The sequence below is a fragment of the Betta splendens genome, chromosome 9 (genome assembly GCF_900634795.4).
Source record: "Betta splendens chromosome 9, fBetSpl5.4, whole genome shotgun sequence".
NCBI classification, from domain to species: domain Eukaryota; kingdom Metazoa; phylum Chordata; class Actinopteri; order Anabantiformes; family Osphronemidae; genus Betta; species Betta splendens.
The window spans coordinates 30,844,370-30,866,667 of NC_040889.2; the positions used below are offsets into that span (position 1 = coordinate 30,844,370).

General features: G+C 45.6%; 2 protein-coding genes across 6 annotated transcripts in view; both read right to left on the reverse strand.

Annotated features, from left to right (window-relative positions):
- The window catches only part of rapgef1a (Rap guanine nucleotide exchange factor (GEF) 1a), a 28,065-nt gene extending 7,115 nt beyond the window's left edge, over positions 1 to 20,950 (reverse strand). The window contains exons 1-12 of the mRNA XM_055512030.1: positions 20,193 to 20,950; positions 19,979 to 20,106; positions 19,149 to 19,330; positions 18,911 to 19,067; positions 18,487 to 18,710; positions 17,716 to 17,830; positions 17,493 to 17,553; positions 16,949 to 17,071; positions 16,729 to 16,876; positions 14,817 to 15,018; positions 14,156 to 14,410; positions 14,009 to 14,058 (exon numbers count right to left, since the gene is read on the reverse strand). Of these exons, the coding sequence (XP_055368005.1) occupies positions 14,009 to 14,058; positions 14,156 to 14,410; positions 14,817 to 15,018; positions 16,729 to 16,876; positions 16,949 to 17,071; positions 17,493 to 17,553; positions 17,716 to 17,830; positions 18,487 to 18,710; positions 18,911 to 19,067; positions 19,149 to 19,330; positions 19,979 to 20,106; positions 20,193 to 20,220 (1,673 nt within the window). The 5' untranslated portion in view covers positions 20,221 to 20,950. The remainder of the gene's footprint in view (positions 1 to 14,008; positions 14,059 to 14,155; positions 14,411 to 14,816; positions 15,019 to 16,728; positions 16,877 to 16,948; positions 17,072 to 17,492; positions 17,554 to 17,715; positions 17,831 to 18,486; positions 18,711 to 18,910; positions 19,068 to 19,148; positions 19,331 to 19,978; positions 20,107 to 20,192) is intronic.
- Positions 20,951 to 21,098: 148 nt separating this feature from the next.
- The window catches only part of LOC114862296 (dynamin-1), a 50,017-nt gene continuing 48,817 nt past the window's right edge, over positions 21,099 to 22,298 (reverse strand). For all 5 annotated transcript variants that reach the window (XM_055511699.1, XM_055511698.1, XM_055511697.1 and 2 more), the window contains one exon: positions 21,099 to 22,211. In XM_055511699.1, coding sequence (XP_055367674.1) covers positions 22,151 to 22,211 — 61 coding nt within the window. In that variant the 3' untranslated portion in view covers positions 21,099 to 22,150. The remainder of the gene's footprint in view (positions 22,212 to 22,298) is intronic.

The following is a 22,298-nucleotide window of genomic DNA, read 5'->3' on the forward strand; positions in this document are numbered from 1 at the left end:
TCAAACCCTCCAGTTTGCATATCAACCCCATCTAGGAGTAGATGATGCCATCATACATCTGCTCCATCGCACCTACAACCACCTGGACAAGCCTGGCGTCTCAGTAAGCATCATGTTCTTATTTCTCCAGTGCATTTAACACCATCCAGCCTGCGCTGCTGGGAGAGAAACTGAAGGACATGCAGGTAAAGCCCCCCTCTAATCTTATGGATCATGGACTACCTCACCAACCATCCCCAGTACATCTGCCTGCAGAACTGTGTGTCTGATACCATGGTCTGCAGCACAGGAGCTCCACAGGGGACATTCCTTTTTCTTTCCTCTTTCCTACCTCAGACTTCAGGTACAACTCAGAGTCCTGTTCTCCAAAACTTCTCTGATGACTCTATTGTACAGTAGGATGCATCCAGGGTCGTGATGTCACAGAGTATAGGCGAGTGGTGGACAGCTTTGTGAACATGTGGACAGAACCACCTCCAACTGAACATCAGTAAAACAAAGGTGATAGACTTTAGGAAATCTAGGAGTGCAGTCACCTCTCTCACTATTAAAAAAGAAAAGGTGGAGGTGGTGAACGAGTACAAGTACCTGGGAGTGTACTTGGGCAATAAACTGGACTGGAAAAAGAACTCCTCACCAATGTACAAGAAGGCTCAGAGCAGGATGTTCTTCCTGAGGTCAGGTCCTTTAACGTCTGCAGCACCATGCTGAGGATGTTCTATGAGTCTGTGGTGGCCAGTGTAGTGTTCTACGCTGTGGTCTTGTGGGGCAGCAGCATGAATGTAACAGACAGTAACAGTCTGGGCAAACTGATCAGGAGGGCTGGTTCTGTTCTGGGGGTGGAGCTGGACCCCCTAAGAGATTATATACCCCACTTTCGATCAACTCTGTTTTTAACAGCTCTAGGTCAAAGGTCACTTGTTCAATGATTTGGTGGCAAGAGGCGGAAGTGTGTCTCCGGTCTACTCCTCGAATCGCGACTATGACTTTCCTAGCGGGGGTGATGAGTATGTTTCTGATTTTGATCGATTAGAACAGTCTGTAAACCTCTTCATTGAAAGACTGCAAAATCCCAGCCAGAGAAATAATGAACTCCCGTCAGAGGAGGGCGCACCCGAGTGCGGAGACAATGACGATGCTATGGAAGGAGCTCCTCCGAGCAGAGACGGCAACCCGGAAGCACCCCCCGACGGACCTCCGACGCGGCGCAGAGGGGAAGCGGGGCCTCTGATGAAACCAGGATTGTAACCAAAAACAGTTTCAATAACTTGCAAATAAGACGACTGCTTAATATCGGGCAGACGGACGAGGTTGATTACGGACACTTTTACGGGACTGTTATGGGGAATGTTGCCGAGATGGTGCAGCAGGCTTTAAATCAGACTCAGCATGGCGGCGTTATCCAGCTCGAGCTCAGGGGGGACATGCTGCGATCACAAGCGGCCTCTGTTGTGTCAGTCGCGGACAGCGTGGATTTTTCCCAATTTCAGGACCTGCTGGATGGCGCTGTTCAGTCCAATATGGAAGTGTTGACTGACGGCAGCTTGGAGCTGGTGATTCAGGTGGTGCGCAACCCCCGACGGGGTGGTAAAAGGCTGTTGGCAAAGACCCTAGACTGTGAAATTGTTCACAATTTAGTTGCTTACGTCATATAGCCTCTTGTAGAACAACCAATGATCAGGTCTTGGGTGGCCTAGTGGTTTATATGCACGGCTACAAATTTTTTTTTGTCCGGGGTTCGAGTCTGAGTGGAAGCAGTTTTTTTTTTATTTTAATTATTGGAAAAAACAGCGTCTCATTATCATCATGTGATCACGAGATGACAACGTTGTATTACTTAGTGCATGGATCGCAGAGACCATGAACCGCTGGTCGCGTTATAGTATGAAGTTATGAACCTAAATAAATTATGGCAAATTATGGCAGTTTAAAACCGAAAATAAGAAGCTGAACGGTGCGCCCTCCCGCGTGCAGCGTTCGATTTGTGGCAGACAAGCTACTGTAACCCTGATTTCTTGCTGTTGGTACGGGTAATTTTCTTTACGTGGAATGCTTCTTTAATGCACCACACGGCAAGACAGTAAGGCACGTGTACACTTTTTTCTTTACGCCGCTCTTATCCAACGCGCGTCACCTTTTTCCTGTCCCCCGTCAACAAGGACAGGTAGGAACTAATGTTGATGACAAATAAAATCACAGTAGCTGAAATGTCACGTTTCCCAAACATAAAATAAAAAAATAAAAAGGAATACTAACTAAGGTTACACTACTACAATTTAAAAAAGTGAATAAGGATGATCTAGACCAGGGGTTGGCCACCGGTAACACCCACGTTTTCAATGGAAAAAACAAACACTGGGAGCCGCGGAGGGCGGCAATATTATATTATTTGAGAACATTCAACATTTGTTTTTTAATCCAAAGAAGACATAAAAGTCGGGGCTCAGAGATCTAACCGATGATAAAACATTGCCAAGGCATCGACAAGGACAGCTAACTCGCTTTTCCCTGCTTCAAACAGCTGTTTTAACTGAGAGCAACCCGTGCGGCATCACCCGTCAATCTGTAAACGTATTAATTTTTTTTATAAAAATAATGTTTGCCCTGTTCAAACCTGCATGGGGAATAAAAACGATTCTGATTCTGAAAGCGGCTGATCAGCTTTGTAGGAACACATTTCATGTGGTACAGGTGAAAGGGACACTAACAACCCAACGCGGCGAGGCTGTAGCAGGCAGAGAAACGCACATCTTTGTCCTGCGTGTTGATGCGCATTTCCCCTTCCCCCAGTGTCCCTGCTCTGGGACGTGGATGACCACGCCCACTTTCATTCACCAGACGGACATGAAAGAGGGAATAACGAAATAAACAGCTGGTTCACTTTGTAGGAACATGGCTGTAACTTTGCAATGACCTTATGTGGTACAGGTGAAAGCAGTAATAATAAAATAAACAGCTGGTTAACTTCGTAGGAACACCTTGTAGTAGGAACTGGTATATTTAGAAAACCCAGTAGTCCTAGTGTTAAGGTGTGTGAACTGGGGAGGAGACGGCAGCAGCGACTGAAGAGCGACTGCATAGAGTTGATGTCTTCCCCGCTGACAGGTGCATTCATTTGATAATGCACGACCTTGGCTGACAGTTCAGTTGAAAACCACACTGAATCTTTATTAAACCGTCCCTGAATAACATCTATGAACTGCAGTTTCTTCCTTGATTATCCATGATTATTATGAAAGAAGCGCAAATCTTCGCCAGTCCAAATTGTGCAATTAATACTGTGTTTACAATAAAGGTAATAAATAATAATAATAGTATTTTCATTTTAAAATGCACTGCATATTTTAAACGAATGTCGAAGTGCTACAAATAACTTAGATCAGAAAGCTACGATAAATACATACGTTTATTTTTGCAGAGTAAACATGTAGAACAAACTACCTGCTGCATTAATGAGTCTTAGACCTGCAGCTGATCACGCCGCCCGATGCTGCCCAGTCTCCTACGGTGCTTTGTCCCGGAGTAGTATTTCTCACCTGCTGATCGAGTGGTAGCAACACATTAGCATGTCTATGCGCCTCTACGGGGGAGGGAAGGGATGCGAAGTTTACCTTTGCGACTGTGAGCAAATATGAGACAAACAAAAGTTACAATGACACGCACAATCAAAACAAATTCTCGCTACATCTAGTGCGCCACTCCCCTGTTCCTCTCGTAGGCCGCATTTGCACATCCATACATTTGTGTATTGGTCACTCTCTGTCTGGACAAATGACTCAGAAACACGTCACGTGTTTGTGTAAGAGTTTGATGTCTCCACCAAATTATATGCAGAGGTAACGAGAGAACGACTTTTTGTGTTTTCCGTTTGTCTCTAAACAATAAAAAACATATTAACTCCAATTCTGTGTCTATTTGTAAAAAACAAATATTTTTGCCTGTTTTATTGTTTTTTAAGGCGGTGCTTTGATTAAAATCTGTTTGCCGCTCATCGAAAGAGAAACGAAAACGCCGGTGAAAGTGGCTGGATGGACGGATGGGAAATGAAAATGTTGAAACGTACACTGGTCGAATAAGTGATCTCAGCCACTCAGTTACAATGACACGCACAGTCAAAACAAGTCAAACTGCAATTCTGCAGACACAGAGTAGACGCGTAGGAACAAACATGTTGCTGTAATGCGTCGCTGTAGATCTGCTGATTTCTGGCGTCCTGTCAAGATTACGATCGACAACTGCTGTAAAACAAATTCCTATGATTATTACGGTTATTTACGTAAAATCTACGACTATTGGAAAACATTCATTAACAAGTTGTGGAAGTTTAAAACCTAAATAAGCGTCTGTAGTCGCAGATGGACTGCGCTCTACGTCTTTACTTGGCCATGCGCATTCAAATTATATTAATTAAACCGCGACGCATAACCACGGAATTATGTGAAGCCAATATGTTGTATCAGATGTTAGAGCGGTGGGTGTGTACATATTTTTAAGAGACGCCTTCTATTTAAAGACACGAAAAAGCTGAGGAGAATGAAAACAAGAACGTGTTGCTGCTGTGGCGCTGCCTGTTTTAAACCACACAGAACAATTATAACTTCGCAGTGAACAGAAAATAACTAAGCCATCAACAAGTTGTTGCCCTTCATACTCCCCACGTTTGAGATACTTAATAGTAAAAACTTAATAGTAAAATAGGTCTGGTGTAATATATGTGTGTTACAGGTAGAAATGAACAGTCGGACCTCAGTTACGCTGTAGTGCTTTGGAGGCTTCTAATCAACGCTGCGCCACCTGGTGGTTAAAACGAGACTAGCGTCCTGATTTTTTTCAGCCGGCTGCAGGATTAAAAATCTTTAGTCAGCGATGCACTCGCTGCACCGTGGCGACGCGTCGGTACTGCAGTAAAAACCCTAGTCACTTTGAACCGCTGCCACTGTATACGTCTTTTCAACCCATGTACGAGAAGTTGCGGAGGATGAATAAAGGAATACAATTTGTGGAAGGACTGCCTGATTCTTTCAACGACGAGACGCTGTTTCCGCGAGGGCAGAGTCATCATTTTGGACGTGTGATGTGTTGTTTCAAGCTCTGGAGCACCCTGAAGTGGTTAAAATCTTTACCCAATACAGACATCATCAAAACATGTCCGTCATGTTTTTAACTCAAAATGTTTTTCAAAAGGGTAAACACGGGCGAACGCTGAGTCTAAACAGCACGCACATTATTTTATTTAAAAATCCCCGCGATAAACTGCAAACGGCGACGCTGGCTCAGCAGATATTTCCGGGGCAGAAGGCGTATTTTATGGAAAGTTTTGAAGACGCCACCAGGCAGCTGCACTGGTTGACCTGACGGCCGGCTGCCCAGACGAGTTCAGGCTGAGAACGGGTGTGCTGCCCCACGAGCGCGCCTGCGTCTATCTACCCTCAAGAAAACGTCATGTCTGAGCGCATCAGGCGAAATTTACCGCTCCTGAAAGTACTGGTTTCCAGCCCCCCGAGGCAGCGCCGCGCGCTATTGGCCGCCTGCTCGCCCGATCTGGTTAAAACCATCTGCGTGCTAGCGTTTAACCTCCTCAAAGGCAACATCGCGCTGTCCAGCAATCAGTACAACAAGCTGAAGCGACAGCGACGCAGCCTCCAAATCCTGGCCGATAATTGACCACTTTAGCAAAAAAGAGAGCGCTTATTCAAAAGGTGGGTTTCTGTTTCCGCGGGATCCTCTCGCGAGAAATCCCCTGATAAAATTGTGCGGGATGCTGTGACGGGCGTTAACCCTCGTTTTCAAAAGAAGGCGGGTTACATTTTGGAAAAGATGGCAGCTTCTGGGGGTCCGGGGAGCTGGAACGACTCGGGAGAGTTTATCTTCAACGACAAGCCCGTGAAGGGATCGCACATTATGGATCTGATTAGACATTTAAGCTCCACGCACAAAGGTTCTGACAAACCGGCGGGGTGGGACTCTTTTCTGCAAACTCTGTCCAGAATAAACATACCGCTATCCAGTGTTTCTAACAAACACGCCAGGGAGCTCCTGCACGAGTATAAGCACGGGGGCGTCCCGCCCTCTAGCGTAAAGGGCGGCTCACCGCCCGACATTCCACTGGGGGGCCGACAGAAGAAAAAGAAGACGAAGACGACCCTGTTATCGCCTAAATGGCTTAATTTGTCGTAATAAAAAAAAAAAAGAAGCAACACTGTTTAAGTTTAAATAAAGGATTTTTATTGAACCGCATTTTTTCATCTCAGAGTATTATTTACTTTTATTATAGGAAAAAAGAAAAACCACATGGCAAGAGAAAAACAACTATAGACTAAGGTAATAACATTTCGAAAACATTTTTAAAGAGCAGGCCCGCATGCAGTCGGGTGAGGCCGCGCAGGATTTTACACACTTTTGGTAGGCTTTCACAAAATCAGCGACCATAGAGTCATTCTCGGACGCGTTATCCCCGTACAAACTCAATACATTTTGATAGGATAAGCCTCTGGCCCTGTGGAACAGAAAGTACGCACAGTGCTCCCCGCAGACGACAGATAACGGGTGCTGCAGCTGTCTATTGTGATAATAAACGGCTTTAGAGTCCTTCTCCAGCAATTGTAAAATAGTTTGAGGGTAGTAGGGGCAGTCCGGCGCTAGCCCGTAGCTGTCAAAGAACACGGCATCTCCGCTCTCTTCAAGAATCAGCGCGAGCCAGTGCTCTCCGGGCAGGTGCCGCGGGTGGGTGTTCACTATAATATAGGAGGGTCTCGTAAACACCTGCAGCGACAGCTCGTCAGAGGCCCACACTCCTTGGAACGCGTCGCCCAGTAGGGGCCGCATAATGTTTTCCAGTTGAACGCTGTTCATACCCTCTAATAATAATCGACTAAAACGTTCCTTTTTGAATCAATCTCGAGAATGGAATCGTAGCAGGCGTAGACCACTAGCGTAGTCGTCTGTGCTAGAGCCGTTCTAAAGCGCATCTCCAGGCGCAAGGTGCCTGTCTTGACCGGAGGCAGAGCTCCGCCCTCCTCCTCCGGGGCCACATTGAACGCGTAAAGCGTATAACCTTGCTCATAATCTCTTCTATTAAAACACAGAGGCTGGTCTTTCAGGTGCCGCCCGGTAGCGGTGATTAAGCTGTAATACTCTCTGATAGAGGAGCCGTGCTCAAAATCAGGTTGCAGCTCTTTTCCCGGAAGCTGTCTGCCGTCTCTGCATAAGGCTAAAAACTTCAGGTTGGCGTGAATAAACCTGAAAGGGTTCATAGTACTCCGCCCCGTAAAAGCCTCGTGGTTAACCAGCCATATAACCACATATTTCGGTAGAGTGCCCAGAAAAAGATTTTCCTGGGTGCATATTCTGGAATTGACCGGGATGGAGAATGTTTTAACACTGACGCACGAGAGCGGGTACAAAGCGTTGCCCTTGGTCAGTGCGGATGAGTGTCCTATGCGCACGGCGGGGGACACGGTCAATTTCTTTACAAACAGAGAGGCGCCCAGCACATGCAGCTCAAAATCGGCGTTTGCAGTGTGCATCAGGCAAAAGGCGTTGCTGGCTCTTGTGAGTTTAACTCTTAAATCGGCAGAATTTAAGAGCAGCCTCTTGCAGAAAAAGATATCCGCGTGTAGCGGGCCCAGGAGATGGAATTCGCGCGACTGATCGCTGAACCTGGCCCTCGCAACAAAGCCGCTGTTTGGCCCGTTATTCACCACGTGAGAGTCCATGGCACCTGCCGTGTCCTGATAAAACAGGCCGGCGCTGAACTTTTCAGAGATTCTGGAGAGTAATTCAGCAAAGCCTCAATCAGGGATCTGTACGCTTGACTGGGAGATCAGCCGATCCCCCAGAGTCACGTCGCATTGGCTAAATATTGTATTCAGAGGGTAGTTGATGATGCCTACATCAGCGCCCGCCGCTAAATCAGTTCCGTCCGCGTTTGTAATTTTCAGCCTTAAAAACAGCAGCGTGTCGTTCAGATCCAGGTAACGCTCCCCCTCCGCCGCTACATAAAATTCAATAGGACCGCCGTCGGTGATGGAGGAGATTGGGGAAATCTCCACATATTGTTTGTCCTCTATGCTAAGTTGTGAAAACGGACAAGAAAACAAATCCAGCTCTGACATGACGCATTCCGACGACTTCTCGTGTAACAGAGCCATGCTGATTAGAAAATATTCTCGCTCTTTACAGCAGACCTCCGCTTTTTACGACCGCCCGGGATGACTGAATTTTTATTATGAGCGGGTCTTCTTTTGGAGACTCCCGGTAGACGCTGCCCCGGGGGGCGTTTCCTGGCTCTACGGGCTAAAACCATAATACCGGAGCCCTCCTGCGGCTCTTCAGACCGGCCGCCGGTGAACCTCCTTACAGCCTTCCTCACGACGTCGGAGGCTATGTTTTTAGCGGCCGTTGCTAGATGAGGCTTGGCCACTCTAAATCCACTTTTTACCAGAGGCATTACAAAACGAAACAGTTTGGAAAACATTGAGCCTAGACCTCTACCGTACTGCGCGGGGCCTCCGGCAAAGCCTGAAAGGCCGGACCCCACCTGATCGTCATAATAGCTGACAAATCTATACGGGTCCGCGTTATAACTCCGGCGCATCATGTTTTTACTGGCCTAAAGTGCAGCGTGAGTATCGTCTTGCCGTACACAAATTTGACGGGGTTGTTTTGATCGTTTTTAATTTCCACGTAGACGTTCTCTATATGATGCTTGGACAGCGGCAAGTAGTGCGGAGGGTTGAACGTCTTTGTGATGACGTCTCCGTATTGACCCTCGACCGTCACGCAGCGCAGGAGAGGAGCGAACGAGTCACCAACCACCTGATGCCTCACTATATCCGAATAACAGTATAACGTAGGACCCGTATCCAAAAAACTCTCGATTCACCTCGTGGTCTGCCTCGGCATCGGTGGCGGGGTGCTCCGGGTTCTCTGAGGGTTCAAGCGGGGTCGTATCCATCCAGTTAAAATAGGCGCGGCCGTGAGGTATTGTCGCCCATGTATGCATGTATGACAGGTCTGTCAGAGCAACTTCCAAAACTCCTTTTAAATCTATATGCTGCGCCAGATCGGCGCGAAATACAGAGGGCGTGTTGTCCGGGAACAGCTCAACACCTGCGTTGGACGGCAGGGTGATGTAAAAACCATCCTCGTCCATATTTTATACGTTTACAATCTCCGACGCCTTTATATAACTGTTAAACTTTTCAGGCCAGTTCAACCATTTAACCAGAACGTGCTCCACCCCTCCAATTTTGCGTTTGCCCAGAATTTTCTCCACCTTGAACGCCTTGTCGCCGGACACCGTGACTTTTTGCAATTCTGCCTCGTAAAAGGATCCTTCGACGGGCTCGCCGTCGTAATCGCATAGTTTGTAGACCGGCGGTATCCTAGGAATGCATTCTGCTATCTTAAAAAGCTCGTCGGTGAACCCCTGGGTATATTTCTTGTCAAAAACGCCTCTCAGCTTCAATATGCGCACAATATCACCGACTTTAAAATTCATCTTTAAGGCCTTCTCGTGTCTCAAAGGAAAGGAGCCGTACAGATTCTGAAATACCTCTAAAGCATTTTCAGACGTCACCTGAACGGGCTTCATTTTAATACTCGAGTGATACGCGTAATTGTAGCTTTTGACAATCTGCTGCAAAACATCCACATATCTCAGGGTGTTTTTACCCGTAAAGTAGCGGTACAGTTTATATTTTAAGGTTTTATTGTAGTGCTCCACGACCGACGCTTTGACCTCGCTGGATGTGCTGAAATGCGTGATTTCATGTTTTTTCATCAGAGCCTTAAATAGCTTGTTGTAAAACTCTTTTCCCTGATCCGTCTGAACACGTTTAGGGATTCCACTCTCGGCGAGAACGGACTCAAAAGCGGTCGCCACCTCTTTTGCACCCTTATTTAAACAGGCCTAACGTACGCTTTTTTAGAAAATACGTCAATAACGGTCAGCAGAAATTTATAACCGTCGTTGTGCGACGCTAGAGCCTGCATGTCGCAGAGATCGGCTTGAAATTGGTTCAGTGGTCTGGACACAAACACCCTATTTCGGGGGAAATGGATCCTTACAGGCTTATGCAGCGTGTACGCGTCTTGTTTGGCTAAAAACTCTTTGATGCGATCCATACTAATTTTCTTGCCAGAATCCCGTTCTACGGCTCTGTGTAAAGGAGCCACACCGCCATAACTGCCCGGATGAGAAGGGTTGTAATAAATTTTCTTCATCAGGTTTTCAAGTTTAGGAGGCATCTTCTCTCCTCGCCAAAAACCTCTGCTCTGAAAAGCCAGCACGCTTTTTACGTTGTTATAAGGTTATTCGGTCGCTTCAGTAATGAGTAGTCTTTTTTACAAATTCACAAGCTTTTATTTTTTTTTTTTAAAGAGAATAAATGTTACATCGCTTATACAAAATGGATAAATGCATACAATGTGATTACAATACATGTGACTACGCAAAATGATACGGGCAATAGGTAGATGCAGTATGAATAAGTGAAATTAGAATGAGTACACACACACACACGATGAATAAATGACACTAGAAAGAATTACAGGCTATCATGACAAATGCGCCCCTCCCAGAGATCCACCGCCTCCTGCAGGTCATGTCGCTCATGTTTTGACATAGCCCGCTCCGTCAGTTCATCTTGTATATCACCCAGAACCTCCACGACATTCTCTGTATCTTTCAGGTCGTGCAGAACGGCTTCCCCGGCCTGTAGCACTCTCTCCGCCGACACACAGATGTTGTATTTCTCAAGCAGTCTACTCGCCACCGCGACGAAGCTGCTGGTCAGAACCCTCTTCTTTAGAGCTTCGTAATATCTTCCCAGAAAGTACGGGGGTACTCCAAACAGGCAAGTGTGCTGCAGCTGGCTGGGATGCGAGGTCTGGCAGCCGTTGCAGATGAACTCGTTGTAGTCGTGAACTGCGATGTACAGAACCCACGTCGCAAAGGCCTTTACAGTGTCCAGAAAGAGTCTCAGCAGAGGCCCGTCCAGATCATCCCCGCTCTCCTCCTCCGGGGCGGGATGGAGGACCTCGCACCGCACCGACGTGATCGATCCAGGGGACGCCGCTCCCACGTCCATCTCCTCCTCCTCGCTGTCATGAACGCTGCACCCGTCTGAGCCCAGTTCCATTGACGGCCGGTCGCAGCTCCACGTTGATGTGGAAGCGGTGTCACCCTCGTCATCCCTGTCGTAGCAGGCGCTATCCATCGACTGGGTCGGAGAAGGTGGAGGCATGAGTTGCAGAGAAGCCATGCTTGCCGGGTTGCTTGCTTGGTTGATTGCTTGCCGAGGACTGGAGCAGAGGGTCTCTATTTATCCCCTGAGATGAGAGGGGGAGGGGTGGGTGTGTCTAGGGGAAGAGGGCTTTTCTAACTACAATCAACTCCTTATAATCCTGGCTCATCCGAAACAACTGCGCAATCGAGACTCCCCATTCATCAAATATTTTCAGCCACTCTCTGCAGGATACATTCATAATTTGCTGGAAAACACCACACTCGGTGCTGAAGCGGGCTACGAGCAGCCGAGAGTCGGGGCCTCCGGGCGCGTGTATGCTCACTCTGTAGTACCAACGGTCGCTGACGGAGCCGCTGGTTTCCCAGACAAACTTTAGTATTTTCGGGTCGGGGTCCTCCATGTCGAACACTCCCATAGCGTCGCTCAAACTCTCCCCCTCGGTGTCCGGCACAGCTTGCATCCTCTTTTCAACGGGCTCATCTTCCTCGTCAGATTCATCCTCGTCCATTCTTTCAAAAAGCTCACTCAGGTACTCCGCTACTATGCCGCGCAAAACACTCCAGTCATTTGCAGTGACGGGCATCGTTACAGTGTCGGGGGAGAAAACATCTCCGACTTTGAGCTGGTAAAGACGCAACTCCCCCGTGGGGTAGCAAAACACATAGCCGATAGAGCCCGACGCTAGCTTAAGCTCGCCCTTGTGAGACGCGGGAAGCGCTCTCTGCACTCTGCACAACCGCAACTTTGTTTTCTTAGGAGCTCTGCGATGAAACCAATTCTCCACCGCAACCCCAACGTTCACGCTGCTGCTGATGTTGTCAGAATCCTCGGCCGCCGGAGAATCAGACATTTTTCTGTTTTTCTCCCACACACGACAGTCTCTGATCACTACAAAAAACCCCATTGCTACGTCTTTATAAAGCCGCACGCTCGAGGAGGCGGCTGATAGAGGACGTGCCACACAACAGCTGCGTTCTGATGATCACAACGCCCCTTTAACACAGTGGATTAAAGTTCGGCGGACCTTTGACTCTCGGGGTCAAAGATCAAGCGCACTCTGACACTCTGGGGTTGAAGATCAAGTGCACTCTGACCCCTGGGGTTAAAGATCAATGGTGAAAAGATCAAGTGACCTTTGACACTCAGGTTTAAAGATCAACGGTGAAAAGATCAAGTGGCCTTTGACACTCAGGGTTAAAGATCAACGGTGAAAAGATCAAGTGACCTTTGACCTAGAGCTGTCAAAAACAGAGTTGATCGAAAGTGGGGTATATAATCTCTCCCCTACATGCTGTAGCTGAGAGCAGGATGCTGGTCAAACTCCTCTCTGTCCTAGACAATACCTCCCACCCCCTACACAGTGTGTGGCTAGACAGAGGAGCACCTTCAGCCAGAGGCTGATCAGTATTAGGTGCTCCACAGAACGCCAACAGAGATCCTTCCTACCAGTGGCCACCAGCCTGTACAACTCCTCCCCAGCCTGTAAGGGTTGCTTTTCATCCATGCAATAACATAGATAAAGCCTTTCCACAAGAAAATGCACAGTGAATGCTGCCATGCTGAATGTATTCCTGGAGAATTGCTGAAAGTAGCTAAAACACTTAAGACAGCTGAAAATAGCTGAAGCATGTAAAGAACAGATGAATGTATTTAAAGAGAATGAGTTGTTTAAACAGAGCTGAATGTTTGCAGAAGAAGCTGAAGCAGTTGAATTTCAAATTGAGGAAAGTTGAAAAAGATTTGCTGAAATTAAAGAACTGCTGAAAATCAAGGAAGGGTGTAAAGGTTTGCTTCGTTGGTTGAAATATAGCCAACTGTATCAAAATAGCTAAATATTGTAAGTAAATAATTTTGATTTCAAGAGCTGAATAAGTAGCTCAACGTTTTGGAAATATTTAAAACAGCTGAAATTTGCTTCAGAACAAATGATAAAGGTTGAAGCTTTGAAGGAAATTTGTGCAGGTAATTGCTGATCAGTAAAATTGTTTCATTAACTAGTCATAATTAACTAGTCAAATGCAGAAAAGTGATATTTAGGCTAAAGAGTTAGATTGGTGCTTTTGCAAATATTCAGCACTGTTTAATCAATTCCTATTTCTCTTTAGATACATTCAACTATGCTTTACATGCTTGAGCTATTTTCATCTGTTTTAAATGTGTCAGCTACTTTCAGCAACTCTTCAGGAATATATTCAGCTTGGAAGCATTCACTGTGCATTTTCTTAGGAAATGCTTTATCTAGTTTGAAAAGTTGTGTCCATTCATTTCAATGGGAAAAAAATTTGAAAAAATCTTAATGACTTGAAAAATATGAAATATATGAATAAGAAAAGTAATAGCACACTTCTCCTTAAAAAGCTGAACATTTTGATAGTGGAATCGTTTCTGTAGCTGAAAGTGTGCAGGAGTAGGTAGATGCAGAAAAACGTACAGAAGAAAAATAATTATAAAGAATAATAATAAAGCTTATTATTATGCTTTGCAGCATTCACTGTGATAAAGATTAGAAAAATAATACAGTGAATGCTTTGCAGCATTAGTGTTGCAAGACTGTTCCAGCTCTCACACTAATAAAGATTACAACAACATGACAGTGAACAGCAATCTTGAATCTTGAAGATGTGATTTTAGGGCTGAGGTTAGAATTGCAGTTTGGCTCGGATTAGAGCAAAGGTTAGTGTGTGTGTGTGTGTGTGTGTGTGTGTGTGTGTGTGTGTGTGTGTGTGTGTGTGTGTGTGTGTGTGTGTGTTTCTCACCTTTCTCTGCTCTGGTTTGTGTTGGTCTCTTCGTGATCTTTGGATGAATCCTGAAAAAAAGAAACACTCAGATGATTGTCTTTGAATCTCTTTTATTTTAACATGTTCTATCAGACTCCTCTGAGGAGACACCACGGGTGTTTTTACCTGCTGTTTCTTCTTCAATGGCAGCAGTGGAGCAGAGGGCAGCTCAGGTGTGTTCCGGTGTGGGTGTGTGAGCTCATATGTGGTCTCTACATCTTGTGCTTTGCTGTTGTAATGAGGTCTTTGATAGAACATGGCTGTAGACGGAGCGCTGTAGGATGAGCACACCTCCAGATACTGATGGACTGGACACAAAGACAAACAGGTTTCTGACCTAGTTTCACCTCTGCACCTGCTGCAGATCCAGTCTGCTACCAGCTACACCTAAGGGTCAGTGACCACCTGCTCTGTGTTGTTTCTTTATTCTATATCATTGTTGAATGATACGTTCTATTGCCAAAGTATTTGCTTACGGGCCATGGGAAACCATTCAATGAAGCTCTATTGCACTATTCTTCAGCTAATCTGAACACATGAAGTTTGTAGGTCTGTAGCAAGTGACTCTGCAGAAAAACGGGACCTCTTCGCATCATTGACCCCGCTCTGTCAGTTTACATGGCCTACCACTTCATGGCTGAGGTGCTATCAATGTTCTTATAATACAGCTCACAGTTGACTGTGAAATATTTAGGAGCGAGGAAATTTCACGACTGGCATCCTATCACTGGAATTCACTGAGCTCCTAAAAGTGACCCATTCTTTCACAAATGTTTCTGCATGCCTAGGTGCTTGATTGTATACACCTGTGGCCACGGAAGTGACTGGAACACCTGATTCCAATTATTTGGATCGAAGAGCGAATACTTTGAACAATATAGTGTACATGACTGTTGTGGGGTTTGTGGGTCCAGAGAACTGGACCTTTAGTGTGTTCTGTGAAGAGCATGATAAGAAGGTGGATGTCCCTCAACAGAAGAAGCTGGAACCTTAAAGGAAAAAGACACCGATTTTCAAAGGAGGTGGACCAAGACGACCTCAGGTAATATTTAGCAATTAAGGGAAACTCAGATTACTCCATAATTTCTGTGCAGAGAAGTTATCATTTATTCCTCCAGTAAGATGGCTCAGCAGATTGTTTGCCGTGGGCTCAAAAACTACAACTAGTGCTTCCTGGTTTTCTCTGTACCTGCCCCAGCAATTGTTAGACTGAGAAGAGGTGGAGCTAGCCTGCTGCAGCGCAACTGCTCTGTCTGCCATTCTTTTTCCTCACATAGGCGTATAGCTCTAATATTCAATGGCCAAAGGTCCTGTTGCAGTTTATTGAAATGGCACATACAGCACAGCATATGGCTTGTATGAGCCAGAGTACAGTGCAGATGAGTTACACCACATGGAGGAATATAAGGCTGCCCGTGAGAGATGGCGTCCGGCAGAGCCAAAGGCCAGCATCCCAGATGGCTGGGTTGTCTTGGATTGCATGAAGTTGCAAATTCTACTGTGACTGTGTGTATTTGTTGTGATCAGTTTTGTGTTACATATGTTCAAAGGAGTTGAAAACTAGCTCCAGGATGCTGAGAGGAAACCAGAATAAACAGCTGGGACAGATCGGCCAAATGAGCACTGAGTAAGTAATATACTCAACCATTTATTGTTTTAAGCTTGGGCTGTAAAGTTTGAGTAAAGTTTTGGACTGTCACGAGTAGCATTAGCTAACTAATGTTAGCTTGTGTATTAGCTCTGAGTGGCTGTTAGCAACTAATTCAATATTAACTCTTAATTCTTTGGGTAATATCAGCTTCACAGCTGCTGATTCCTCTTGGCTGGAGTTGCGGATTCTACTGCTGACAGGGGAATGTGTGTGTTATTGTGTTATGGATTATTAGTTTAAGTTTAACAGCGGACAATAAAAGAGGAGGGTTTTGGCTAAATGAGGAATCTGTAGCTTTCTAACAACTGTCTGCTTTGATTCAAAATAAAAAGCTGCTGAATGACTTACAGTAGAAACAATGTCTTTATTAAAACACACACTCAAATATAACCTTTTGTTGAAAATGTAAAGCACTGTCTGAACGTTTGACTGTTAGATTTGTGTGCTTGTTTCAGCGCAGAGACATGATGCATCTGGCTCTCGGCTGTTGCAGGATGCCAGGGCAGCATCGTACTTCTCCAAACGGCGTAACTCGTCGGCGCTGTACTCTGGCTCATACAACTAACCACAAATATCAGACTGTGAAGTACTCGCTGTCTTCTACAGCGGGACTTCCGGCCGTTGAATTTTAATGCTATACGCGCATGAAAGGAAAAACAATGGCGGACAGAGCAATTGCTCTCCAGCAGGCTGGGTCAGCCCCCTTTCAGGCTGGCTCCACCCCCTCCCAGCCTGACTGTTGCTGGGGCAGGTTCAGAGGTAACTAAGATGCACTAGTTGAAGTCTGTGTGGTCGAGGCAAAAAGTCCTCTAAGATGTTTCAAAATCTTTTTGCAGAGGAATAAATGATCATTTCTCTGCATAGATAATATGGAGGAATCTGAGTGTTTTTTCATTCTTACATATTACCCAAGGTTGTTTTGGTCAGCCCCTATTGAAAATGGGGGTTGATCAAACTTGACCAAACTTATTAAATTTTTTTCTTTAAACAAGTATGTGCCACAAACAGCAGCTTGATCAGCTGATTGTTCCACTCTACTTTCACTTACTGTGTCGTTTTTTCTCTGGAAGGGGGGGGGGGGGCCTTGGTGCATGGGGCCTCACCAGGATCCATGATGTCATCACAGTGGGCGAAGCTCTCCTCCTTATGGGTGAAATCATGCTCTAAATTTGATGGAGTTTGAGAGTTGGTTGCCCCTGAGTTCAGAATCAACAGTGTCAATGAAATACACAGATGGTCAGAGACAGGTAGCTCTGCTGGTGTCTCACCTGTGGTGCTACGACATCTTTTCTCCGGAAGGGCAGGGGGAAGGAAAGACGGGGGAGGAAGAGGAGGGAGGGTCTTAGAAGAAGAGAGATCCTTATGCAGGAAGTCATAGTCCGGATCATCCTCTAGAAAAAACGAAACGTCACAGAGTCAGTTCTCAGTATCCAAGTAACCCTGGGATCACCTGATGACACTAGAACAGGCAAAACAAAGACTTGTTGGGTCGAGTTTTTCCGTCAGTGTTCCATACATGAGCTGGAGTCAGGCTAGCAAAAAGAGGCAGCAGCGAAGTGTGACTTCAAACATGTAGTGTACCTGAGATTATGGCTCATGAACTGTGACACTGCTGACAGCAGCGTTTACTGTATATTTAACCATCAGACTGACTCAACACTTCAGTTTGGCGAAAAGGCTAGAGAATGATATAAACCCCAGAAACAAATGTAGATCAAGGGTTTGTGTTTGTGTCCAGCAGGTGGCGGCAGTTCATCAGCTGCTACCAGACACACACACACCTCCTGCTGACTAAAATTCTGTGTGCGTTACCACAGTGTGTGTTGTCTGCAGAAGAAGAAAATTGCTTCAGGCACTCATCGTCCTCAGACTCCTGGAAGGCAAATAAATGTGTAGGATCATTATCTAATTCATGTTTTACTCTTCGACAGCTGTCAGTCCCACCCAGTGACCCAGAGCTATGCCACCCTGCACAGATCAGGAGTCACACTCTGGCTCTCACCGACCAGGTGAACAAACTTCCTGTTGCCTTTACCTGCTGAACATGTTGTTTAGCTTCAGGCTGGCGTCTCATTGGTGCTACTATGGCGACCCTGCAGGAAGCTGGGCCCAGTGACGACAAACGTTTTTTAGGAGGCAGAGCTGGAGGACTGAGAAACAAGCAGACACACAGCTGAAGTTGATCTGATGCCACGCTAACCACTGCACCATGGCCCGAGCTGTGTAATGTGTTATTAAAATAGAACTAACAGAAGAACTAATAATTAATTAAAACTTTCATTAAACAGGAACAAAGACCAGCTAAAACTGTCACATCTTTCTGCCTCTCTCTCTCACTTCTTCTTCTACTTCCTGCTGTCATTTTGTTGACATAGAGACAGGAAGTGTGGCTGGGGGGTTGCCTTGAGTTTTCTACTTCCTGTTTTACCCAGTGATATATTTATGCTCTGAGCTGCAGCTAACTGACGCAAACTAAAAAAAAAAAGTTGATACAAATTATTAAATATTCAGGACTAAGGTTGTTTATAAGTAATATGTTTAAATTTTATAAACACAAGTTTCTCTTTAGCAAATTATGTGACAGTCTCAGAATGGTTCAGATGTTAAACAGTTGTTTTGGTGTCTGAATTCCACTGGTTTTATGTCAAGATTCAAACTGAAAATCAGAAAGAGAGAAACTTTCAATCATGTGTCAGTCATGTTTCATTTGGTTTATGAGACAGATCATTTTGTCCTGTGTGTGTCATGTCGTCCATGTGATGATGCTTCTTTGGTTAATGTGGTTCCTACGTGTCCTTGTACCCACCTGGCAGCCTGTGGGGGGCTCACATGGACTAGAGGAATAGGAGGTTTGGGAGGGCTTACAACCATCTGCTCCTCCATTTTCTCCTGCTCCTTGTGTCCTGCAGGAGCTGTAGCAGTTGATACCCAGTCTGAAGACTCCTTGGTCGATACCTCGGTGGACTGAGAATGGACTGGGGACAGAGGAGCAGTGGCTTCGTGCCTCTCTGCAGCCAAGCGAACAAGATCCTGGTGGATGCAACAGAGTTGTGTTTCACAAGCAGAAAGTGAAAAGGACAGTTCACAACGTGAAAGACAGAAACTGGAAAAAAGGGGACAAGACATTAGTTAGACAAGCTCTGGGGAATAGGCCGACTGGACATCAGACATGAGACTTCAAGACGTCTGTCAAACCAGGACACAAAAAGCAGTTAATTGTATATCTTTACCTTGACCCCGTCCAACACAGACCTTATCACCGTGGTAACACTGGCTTTGGACTCCTTGTTGTTATGGGTAACGCCCTGCATCACCACCTGATCAGTCCAGCGAATCAACTGAGCCAGAGACTGATAGAGACGAGCAGGACAAGTAGAGATGGTCTTACTGCAAAGAGATTAGGCAGCAAAGTCAGGGGAGAGGACCTTTGGACATGTCTGGGGTTAAAGGTCAACTGGTGACACTTACCTGTGATGTTCAACCAGAGACTGGACTGCCTCCAGAACTCTACTGGATGCCCCACCCAGCAGATGCCCCACCACTGACTGATCCTGGACCAGTGTGTCCACTCCCAGTCTGTCCACCAAAGCCTTGAAGTACTGCAGGGAGTTGACGACGGCCCGCTGCCGATCAGCCAGTACACACACTGTCTGTGCACGCACGCATACACACGTACAACCACCCACCCACCCACACACACACGCACACACACACACACACACACACACGGGTGTAACCTTGGCCCTAAAACCATATCTTAACTCTCAAACTGACCTACAATGATGTTGTCACTTTAGTAGAAAAAAAATACTTTATCTGTACAAGGAACACACACACACACACACACACACACACACACACACACACACACACACACACACACACACACACACACACACACACACACACAGAGGCTCCACAGTGTAACCAGGTCCAGTTCAGGTTCTGGTTCAGACGCTCAAGTCAGAACCTTGCTCTGATGACAGTCAGAGCTGATTCTTCTTCTTCTGCAGGGATTTTCTCTTCACTGTCTCTGGTGCTGCTCAGTGGGACTGGTTGTGTTTTCTATATGGTCCGGTCACTGTCTGGGCAAATTCTGGATCAGGCCGATTGATATTTGCTGAGGATATGACTCAGTGTCTGCACCTGGACCGAATGAACGTGTTTCACCAGCAGAAGAGCAACAAACTCTCAGGAACCCAGTAAAGAGAAGCTAAGTGTCAGTTGGCGTCAGGGCAACAAGCGTCTAAGGTCAAATAGGATGGTTGCAACTGTACATGTATGTGTTCGCAGTGTACCTTGTCCTGTAGCTTTACATCAGCTGGTTCGGTTCTGTTGGACAGGCTGTGTTTGATTTGTTCAGAGCGTTTGATCCTTTGTGGGTGGAGTTTATCCTTCAGCCTCATGGTGAGAGACACAAACTGGGCTGAAGAGAGTTTATCAACATCACCATCAAAAGAAATCTTTCAACTTAAACAGAGTGGCAGGAAGTGATGTTAGCATGTTACTTACTTGTCTTACCCTCAGGCCGGGATGACATATCTGCAGCTGGACTGGCACCTATTCTTCTGCCTCTTGTCTCCGTCTGTGTAGATGTCTCTCCACCTTCTCTTTTCTTTCTTTGGCTCTTTAGGTTTCTAATTTTTCCTCTGCTTGGTGCTCGCTCTCCGTTTGTCTTCCTTCCTCTTTCTGTCTCACTTCAAATAAACTCTCTCCCCACAGTGAGGAGGAGGAAACAGGTTACAAGGCCAGTCTGTGATGCTGCAGCACCCTCTGCAGGTGGCAGCAATTGGATTCAATTTATTGATAACAAAGTGGGGAAATCAGCCTCTGCATAGGTGGGTTGCAGGCAAAGGGCTCCCACCTGGTGACCGGGACCAAATTCGTCCTTGTCTTGTTTACATGTTCACCCACTGAGCCACACACAACTCAGCTGCATCTTTCCATTCCAATACAGAACTAGTGGTTTATGGATAGGTCAGTTGTGGGGCCGGTGCCACCCCTTGGTTAATGTTAAGCTAGCTCTGTATAGTTTGTTTCTAATAAATGAACCCAATGTAGCAGACAATGAGTAGGGTTTTAGTTTTTTTTTAAATTTAGTATGTTATGTTATATGAATGATGTATTTTAATCAGAACTTGTGCCTTTTCTTTTGAAGGACACCTGACGCGACTGGAAGGAGTTGTGGTTGTGACCAGGATGTTGAGCTAATAAAATAAAGCACTATATACAGCTAAAGAATCCGGTCAAGGAAGAATTAGTACCCGGTGGAAGAGGCACAAGCTCCTGTGTTGTTTCAGTTTATTGGTTTGTTTTGTTTTGTTTGTTTTATGACAGTGATCTACAGTATCGTTTTTTTAAAGGACAGTTTTTAATTTTGTATCACAACATGGAAACTCGATAAACTTGAAACATCAGTTCGAGAGCGTACACCTTTATTTCCACTGGGGTGCTACACCCAACTCCCAACAAATTCATTCAAATACACTTTATTCAAGTGAACACGTCTCTGTTGGCCCTGATCACATGACACAAAGATACACAACGGAACACGCACAGTTTGGACCACTGCATATTTCAGTGTAAGAAGCACGCATATTACATTAATGATAATTTATCATCTTCATACATTTTGATTAAAACTACAAAGAGAACAAAGCACTGGCACAGATCGCAGAGCTACGTTCAACACGCAGCTTGAGATTCATACAACACGTGAGCGAGCATGCTGACATTAACCTGAACACTACGAGCTCAGACCTAGTCTACAGAACCACCACAACAGTATCACAGATGGATCAGCAGTTACACATAGAACCATCACATCCAGTCACACATCTGGATCAACGCTGCAGCCAAATAAAACTAAAACTAAAAGATAAAAAAAATCAGCGCTCAGTTTCCTGCTACAAACTGTATTTCATGGAAAATAGACTAATTAACTTGTTAATGGTGGTACTGGTGCCAGTGGAATAAGCAAGGTTTCAAAACAGATTACATCAAGTTAGATTGTGATAGCATCGCTGTCACTCAGCTAACAACATGTATGAAAGGAAACAGTGACCACTGATAATAGCAGGAAAAAATAGTCAATAAATAGATCAATAAATACACAGGTTCAAACAACATGTAACTTTACACTGTAAAGAAAAAGATCCATCATAAGTTCAGCTTCATAAAAAAAGTGACTCACTGACGCCACAACCGGGACCTGGGCGTGAATGTGGCCCGCGGCCCTGACACAATCGCTGCTGTGTTGACATGATGTGACAAACAGACAAGCGGCTCACCTGTCTCGCCTTCCTGACGAACACACACTGACTCAAGTACACAATGTATTGCAGGTAAATTTATACAACATGCTAATTATGACTTTTATTATTACTAGTAAGGTAAACAGTAACACAGCATCATCAGCAGAGAGCAGTAGAAGACACCTCAGTAGAGACACAAACACACACTGGGTCAGATTAACCCTCAATAGAAGACTGGGGACTCTCTCCGTGTGCAGGGCTACCTTTACTGGGACGACTGGGAAAGGACAACAAACACCAAGAAAGAACAGAGGAGGAAAACTACAATGAGTTCAGAGATCAAATGTCATATCAGTCAATAAAC